This window comes from Centroberyx affinis, unplaced genomic scaffold, assembly GCF_046629955.1.
Source record: "Centroberyx affinis isolate AG114_WGS23_722 - 3 ecotype Tasmania unplaced genomic scaffold, CSIRO-AGI_Caff_v1 ptg002409l_1, whole genome shotgun sequence".
In the NCBI taxonomy this organism is placed as follows: domain Eukaryota; kingdom Metazoa; phylum Chordata; class Actinopteri; order Beryciformes; family Berycidae; genus Centroberyx; species Centroberyx affinis.
The window spans coordinates 25,519-33,685 of record NW_027280658.1 but is presented as its reverse complement, the minus strand read 5'-3'; the positions used below and the strand labels follow the sequence as shown (position 1 = coordinate 33,685).

At 47.8% G+C, this 8,167-nt stretch overlaps 1 protein-coding gene across 1 annotated transcript; it reads left to right on the top strand.

Moving 5' to 3' along the window:
• Nucleotides 1-1,154: 1,154 nt before the first annotated feature.
• On the top strand, nucleotides 1,155-3,101 carry LOC139656214 (putative uncharacterized protein ENSP00000383309). Its single transcript, XM_071533717.1, has one exon. The coding sequence runs from the start codon at nucleotides 1,155-1,157 to the stop codon at nucleotides 3,099-3,101; it is 1,947 nt and encodes a 648-aa protein (XP_071389818.1).
• Nucleotides 3,102-8,167: the final 5,066 nt, after the last annotated feature.

The window sequence follows — 8,167 nt, the reverse complement described above, 5'->3', positions numbered from 1 at the left end:
TCCACTTTTTTAACAAAATCACTTTTCTTTAAACAATTAAAAAAAAAAAAAAAAAAAGTATGCCAAGAAACACTTAAATCGCAATTGCAATATTCTGTCAAATAATCACAATTACATTTTTAATAAATATCTGTGATCTGGATCATGACGTTAACTCAGCTCAGCTCAGCTCTGACCCAGAAGCATTTACAGCAGTTCATGCATCATTTGCTGCTTCTGCGTGTCTCCAGCTAAATGAGACACACTCACACACTGTGAGTCTGCTACACAGCCTCATGCTGGAAGCGGTCTGGTAAGAGTCTCTCTGAATCCGGTCCAGGCGGACTAACAGACCGTAGATCCTGCCGTGACAGAAGATGACGGCGGCTTCTGATGAAGGAGACAAATTGTCAACATTCAAACCCTCCGGCCTTTCAGCTCCGTGAGGAAAAGCTTTTACCTGCCGACTTCCCGTCTGCTCTGAACACAAACTGTCAGAAGGAACCGATTACATTTACTGTTACTGTAAATGAGTCGCTTTCTGGTGTACTTGTACTTGTACTTGTGTTGTACTTCACTACATTTTAAATCCCGTCCATTACAGAACAGATGTTGTGTCTCTCCATCAGCAACAGAAACTGGATCTTAAACTGAAACTAGTCATCCAGCTGATTTTATTTTAATTGAATCACTTTCTTAATGTTATTTAACCAAATTTAAAGGTTTAATAAACACAAAGAAAGAGATTCACTTCAAAACACTTCAGCAGCAGGACTAGTTTTTTATATCTCATCAGAATCTGCTGTGTCGGCGTTCCTTTATGTGCTAGAAGTGATTTTCAGACTGTTCCTCCAGACAACGGCAGTGAATGGAGAGAGAAAAAAACACAATTCTCCAGTCTGCTCTACCGGAGCAACAGATCACAGAATCACTGATCTGGGGGTTTTATCATGGAGGAAGAGACACGACCCAAGACTCTACCAGAGGCACACAGAGCTTTCCTCAGATAATGATGCATCTGGACTGGACTAAGCCAGTAAACTGAGTGATGGTGGAACTTTGTTTCTCTGCCGCTCCGCTAGACAGCTGGCAGTTCACTTTACACTGAGGCTCCATAGTGGCCGCCACACGCCTCAGCCACACGCCTCGGCCACACGCCTCGGCCGCTACACGCCATGGCCACACGCCTCAGCTGCCACACGCCTCAGCCACACGCCTCCGCCACACGCCTCGGCTGCTACACGCCTCGGCCACACGCCTCGGCTGCCACACGCCTCAGCCACACGCCTCGGCCACACGCCTCAGCCGCCACACGCCTCAGCCACACGCCTCCGCCACACGCCTCGGCTGCTACACGCCTCGGCCACACGCCTCGGCTGCCACATGCCTCGGCCACACGCCTCGGCCACACGCCTCAGCTGCCACACGCCTCAGCTGCTACACGCCTCGGCCACACGCCTCAGCCACACGCCTCAGCTGCTACACGCCTCAGCCACACGCCTCAGCTGCTACACGCCTCGGCCACACGCCTCAGCTGCTACACGCCTCAGCCACACGCCTCAGCCACACGCCTCAGCTGCTACACGCCTCAGCCACACGCCTCAGCTGCTACACGCCTCAGCCACACGCCTCAGCTGCTACACGCCTCGGCCACACGCCTCGGCCACACGCCTCAGCTGCTACACGCCTCAGCCACACGCCTCAGCCACACGCCTCAGCTGCTACACGCCTCAGCCACACGCCTCAGCTGCTACACGCCTCAGCCACACGCCTCAGCTGCTACACGCCTCGGCCACACGCCTCGGCCACACGCCTCAGCTGCTACACGCCTCAGCCACACGCCTCAGCTGCTACACGCCTCAGCCACACGCCTCAGCTGCTACACGCCTCAGCCACACGCCTCAGCTGCTACACGCCTCGGCCACACGCCTCAGCCACACGCCTCGGCCACACGCCTCAGCCACACGCCTCAGCTGCTACACGCCTCAGCCACACGCCTCAGCTGCTACACGCCTCGGCCACACGCCTCAGCTGCTACACGCCTCAGCTGCTACACGCCTCAGCCACACGCCTCAGCCACACGCCTCAGCTGCTACACGCCTCAGCCACACGCCTCAGCTGCTACACGCCTCGGCCACACGCCTCGGCTGCTACACGCCTCGGCCACACGCCTCGGCCACACGCCTCAGCTGCTACACGCCTCGGCCACACGCCTCAGCTGCTACACGCCTCAGCCACACGCCTCGGCCACACGCCTCAGCTGCTACACGCCTCAGCCACACGCCTCAGCCACACGCCTCAGCTGCTACACGCCTCAGCCACACGCCTCAGCTGCTACACGCCTCGGCCACACGCCTCAGCTGCTACACGCCTCGGCCACACGCCTCGGCCACACGCCTCAGCTGCTACACGCCTCAGCCACACGCCTCAGCCACACGCCTCAGCTGCTACACGCCTCAGCCACACGCCTCAGCTGCTACACGCCTCAGCCACACGCCTCAGCTGCTACACGCCTCGGCCACACGCCTCGGCTGCTACACGCCTCGGCCACACGCCTCGGCCACACGCCTCAGCTGCTACACGCCTCGGCCACACGCCTCAGCTGCTACACGCCTCAGCCACACGCCTCGGCCACACGCCTCAGCTGCTACACGCCTCAGCCACACGCCTCAGCCACACGCCTCAGCTGCTACACGCCTCAGCCACACGCCTCAGCTGCTACACGCCTCAGCCACACGCCTCAGCTGCTACACGCCTCGGCCACACGCCTCGGCCACACGCCTCAGCTGCTACACGCCTCAGCCACACGCCTCAGCCACACGCCTCAGCTGCTACACGCCTCAGCCACACGCCTCAGCTGCTACACGCCTCAGCCACACGCCTCAGCTGCTACACGCCTCGGCCACACGCCTCGGCCACACGCCTCAGCTGCTACACGCCTCAGCCACACGCCTCAGCTGCTACACGCCTCGGCCACACGCCTCCGCCACACGCCTCAGCCACACGCCTCAGCCACACGCCTCAGCCACACGCCTCGGCCGCCACACGCCTCAGCCTCACGCTCTCCTCTGCTGTGTGAACACTTGCAGCAGCACCAACATCTTCTCCAGCCTTCAGCCTGAATCAGCTCCTGCTGAGCGGCTATTTCCGGACAGGAGAGACAGGAGAGTCTCCTGTAGCAAACAGCGGGGAGGGTCCGGCTGGGGTCCGGCCGCTCTGACAGGACGCTCTGACAGGACGCTCTGACAGGACGCTTAATATTTCAGTGAGTAACTCCATCACGCCGCGCCGCGGGATGTCAGTCTTAATCACGTCGCCGCGGAAACAACCGCTAACGAAGAGGCGTCCGTCTGCCGGTCGGGATATGAGCGGACAGGTTTTATAAATATGATAAATATGTGAAACGCTGAAAAGGCTTCAGCGGGATGAGACTGCAGCGCCCCCCCCCCCCCCCCCCCCCCCCCCCAGAAAAGCTGCAGACAAACAACGTTGTGGAAAAACAAAACTACAATGAGATGAAACAGAAGTGAAGTCAGAGCCGACTGTGTGAAGAGGCGGAGCCAGGAGGACTGAACATGCTGAACATCCTGAACATCCTGAACATCCTGAACATAAACTGTAAATTCATGTTTGGTTGGCTCCATTTTTATTTATATTCTATTTGGCTTTGCTGTATCCTATTACTGTTTGCTGCTGCAACAACCCAATTTTTCCCACAGAGATTATTAAAGTGTAATGTAATGTAATGTAATCTTTATTCTTTATTTTGTCTGTCAAGATCCATTCTGGGAAATCAAAAGGCATCATGACAGAATCTGAGGCTGTAGTGATGAACACACACACACACACACACACACACACACACACACACACACACACACACACACAGTTTGGTAATGTTGTGACCAGAGGCACACCGGCAGCACAGTGGTAAAAGCGGTTAGATTAGGAGGAAAACATTATCAGCAGGTGTGGGAGGGGCTGGAGTCGGTCCTGACCAATCAGATCCGCTCCTCTCAGCCCAGTTTATAAGCAGACAGCTCGGTAATGGAGAGCAGAGTCCAGACCGGTTCCTCCCAAAAGGAAAGCCATGTCTCTGTCTCAGGTGCAGAGTCACAGTGAACACACCACACCCCCGACACTCTGCAGAGGGCAGAGGATGAAGTCATGCTGCTGAACGCCCGGGCAGCTCGGGGTGTTTCTGTGTGTGATGACGCTCACCCACACTTTCATGTTGGAAGACACAATCACCATGTGCAGACAACTAACTTTGTGGTACAGCAGAATGTGTTTCCATTATTTTGCCGGTTGCCTGTAGTTTGATTTACTGAAGTGATTACAAGGTTGCATTCAATTAGCCATATTTGGCTATCTTTACATGCGTATAATAATACCACTGCCTCTCTTTAAATGACTTAATTTGTGCTAAAGATCTATTCTGGTTGTTTACCATTGTACTGCTGTTTTGTTTTATGTTTGTACTCCATACCACGATGTGTGGTCTAGAGTAAATAAAATCTGGATCTGAATCTGAACCACATCCTTCACATTAGAGCCTTCAGATGGAACAACTAACCGGTCCTGCTGCCTCCGGGTGGCTGAGGGTTCGATCGACCGAAACGTTAAACCCTCATACATCCTGTGAGCAGCTGTGGCTGACAGGTGATGGTGAGTCAGGCCTTAATCTAACCCAGCACACTCTGCCTTACTCGCATTATTGCCTCAATCACATTATTGATGTGCAGGTAAACATGGCTACTGGTTAAAGAATTGATATCAAAGTGAAACAGAAAGCATAACCGACATAAAAGGGGTTTATGTGGGGCGCGTACCGTTAAAGACTCCATGAAACGGCGTCTTTACTTCCTGGATTTGATGCTTTTCCTGTTGAAACAGGATGTTGGGGGCGGGACAAAACGCAGGGAGGGATCAATCAAAAGTCTAAACCAATGGAATATGAGTCAGGGAGAGAAAGGCAGTTTTATTGGATGGGATGGGCCCTGAGCTGCATGTCATCCTGTCTTCCTCTACTCTGACTGGACAATAGAGCAGAAATGCCAAAAAGATCATCTCAAAAAACAAAGGGGGTTTAAACGCACATACAACAAACATACAATACAGTAGAAAAGAGACAGATGTGGGAAACTAACAGCCAAACAAACAGGTATGGATGAGCTGATTTGTCAAGAGTCTCTCTGTCTGTCTCTCTCTATGTATTTATGACTCTCTGTGACTCTCTCTCTCTCTCTCTCTCTCTCTCTCTCTCTCTCTCTCTCTCTCTCATTCTCTATCTCTCAGTTTCAGTCAGCTGGAGTGAAATCCTGTGTTCATGGCTCTAGACCGACTCTGGTTGGAGATCACTGGATCTGGATCTGGGTCAGAAGCTGCTTCTTTCCTCCAGCCAACCAGACGTCTCTGAACTTCCTGCCAGCCTTGTTCCACCTGCTGATCAATTACAGATCAATAATGTCATTGACACTGCTGCTGGATGATAACATGTCAGAAAGCTACAAACTGATCAGGAACACCGAGCCCGACACGTTCCAACCCTTCAGCTGGTAAATCCATCTTGTTAGAGACTACTGAACTCTAAACCTGTCAGTCATTAAAACTCTTTCTAATGTATCAGGGTCATTCCTGTGCTGAAATATTTATATTTTTTATTATTATCCTTACTCACCTATTTGTATATTTATTTCTTTTTTAATGTTTTTTTAATGTTTTCTTTTCTGCCTTGCTTTTGCTTGTATTTTTGCTTTTGCTTGAAAATGTTGCTTTTGCTTGTAAATGTTTTAATCCATTTATTTTATGTAAAAAACTTTTGAGTTGCATTCTATGTATGAATGGAGCTGTGAAAATAAAGTTAGCAATATTATTAATAGTATTATCATTAGAGCACTCTATTCTGACGCTCTTATTTAAAAAATCAACTTGACAAACATCAGTCTCTAAAAACGCTGTCCATCACATCACTGTAACTAAGACTTAAAGTCACAATGAAATGAAAAAATACTTTTTTATGCTGTTAACTAATTTTCCTGGCCATAATATACTGTATAACTATTGAACAATAAACGCACAAAAATTGACTACATTTTTATTTTCTTGTATTTTTATATCAACATCCCATTACTTCTCCTTCCTGAAAAACAGAGTGGCTGTGACCGGAATGGATCACTATTCCCTCATTTGCATTTCCCTATATAGTGCTGCTCTATTAGTGCACTAATTAGCGGTAAATCACACATGATTAATGAGTGAATTCAGACACTTAATTCATCATCATTCATCATCAACCTGCGTCTGCGTTCACCAGTCGCATAAACAAATGTTTCAGCTCACATTTGACAAGTTACCAATATTACTTCAAAGCCATATATGAGTCACTAGCTGACATTAAACAGAAAAAAATATTCACGACGTTCCCGTCTCTGCGTTTTCCGACCTTATGTCTGAATAAATATTCTCTGCGTCGGAGTTGTGTTCGGCTTCTTTTTTCTGTTTATTTTCTCACAGCAGCTCTTCACTGATCCAGCTGTGAGGTTTCCTTCAGGTTTTGGATTCTCACTAGCTGACATTAACAAAAAACACCTTACAATAAGCTCTGAACCGTATAACCTGCAGCTAGAGATAAATACCTTCCTGAACAACAGACCGCGATGTTAATGTTAGCGTTAACCAGCTCAAATTAGCGTAACAAAACGTGCATTTATAATTAGTTATGAATTGGCAGTTAAAAGAAAACATCTTTAGAGTAGCTTGACGTCTTTTTGGTACCAAAAAATGTTTATTTACTTGCATTAGTAAATGAGGTTTGGTCATTATAAAACCACAGAAGGGTTACAGCTTGGTTGCTTGGTAACGGCCAGGTGATGACAGACTCGCAATGCTTTTTGGTACTTTCACTTTTACCAGGCTTGTTCACTAAATATTACAGTGCATTGTGGGAAATATGTAGTGCCCTCAAAATCATTCCACAATATCATTTTGCGATTCAGACACTAACAAAAAATGGCTGACGTACGTATTAGTGCCCTAAAACACAGATAGTGATCCATTCCGACCACAGCAAGTATCTTTAGTAGTGACATCACGCTGCACCAGGAGGCACACAGAAAAATTCCAACCAATCAAACATCACAGATTTTTGAACAGTCCCATCAAATCAAACTGCCTTTCTCTCCCTAAGTGATCTCCTATTGGTTTAGACTTTTGAATGATCCCTCCCTGCGTTATGCCCCGCCCCCTAACATCCTGTTTCAACAGGAAATACATTACGGAAGCAAAATGCTCTCAAAATGTTGTTGTGACTTTAAGTGACCCCTCCCTCCACCTGCCCACTGGGTTGCCAGGTTTCTGACACTAGTAAGTTTTGGTGGATTGGCGCTCTCAGTGGGCCGGTCACATTCCCTTTAAGAGAAGCACTTGCCTTTAATTTTGAGAAATTGAAAAAATTTATAGGCCTAAAGAGAAACATAGAGTAGATCAAATAGGCCTAAAAGCTGTGCCATATGTTCAATTATATGATAGATTTTGTTAATTAGCATATTATATGGCCTTGCATCATTGCAATAATAGGCTAATCTGTGTTTTAATTTAATTTGATTTCAATGTCAAACGCAATAATTTGAAAATGTCTCGAGGCCTAAGAGTTTTCTGACATTGGAACATCAGTCAGGCTAAATAAAATGAAGTGCTTTTCTTTATAGTGCGTACTGAAAGTCTAACACAAAGTGGCCGTTGGACTTATGTCTCCTTTTCTCCAGAGCAGAAATCGTAGTAGAAAAGAACATTTCAAATAGGGCTGAACAATTTTGAAAAAATATCTAATTGCGATTATTTTGACTGATATTTCAATTGCGATATGATTTGCGATATTAGAGGGAATGATCATTTTTACATCATTATTCTCATTTTCATTGAAAAACGTATTACAATGATTATGGTGTGATTTTTGCGGGGATCTGTACCAAACAAAGATGTTTTCTTAAGTCTGTAGAATATGATGTGTAGGCCAGGACATCTCTGCAGCACCACAATATTTACTTTAAAATGCTATTCTGACACATTTCACCTTTAACAAATATTGTGCCTCCTGTGATTTGAAAATTGCAGTAGGCCATATTGTGATTTCGATAAAATTTCGATTAATTGTTCAGCCCTACTTTCAAGTCAGACTCCCGGAGAC

Excerpts from the sequence above, each read along its gene's own strand:
- LOC139656214 (XM_071533717.1), top strand. The coding sequence starts at position 1,155 with ATGGCCACACGCCTCAGCTGCCACACGCCTCAGCCACACGCCTCCGCC.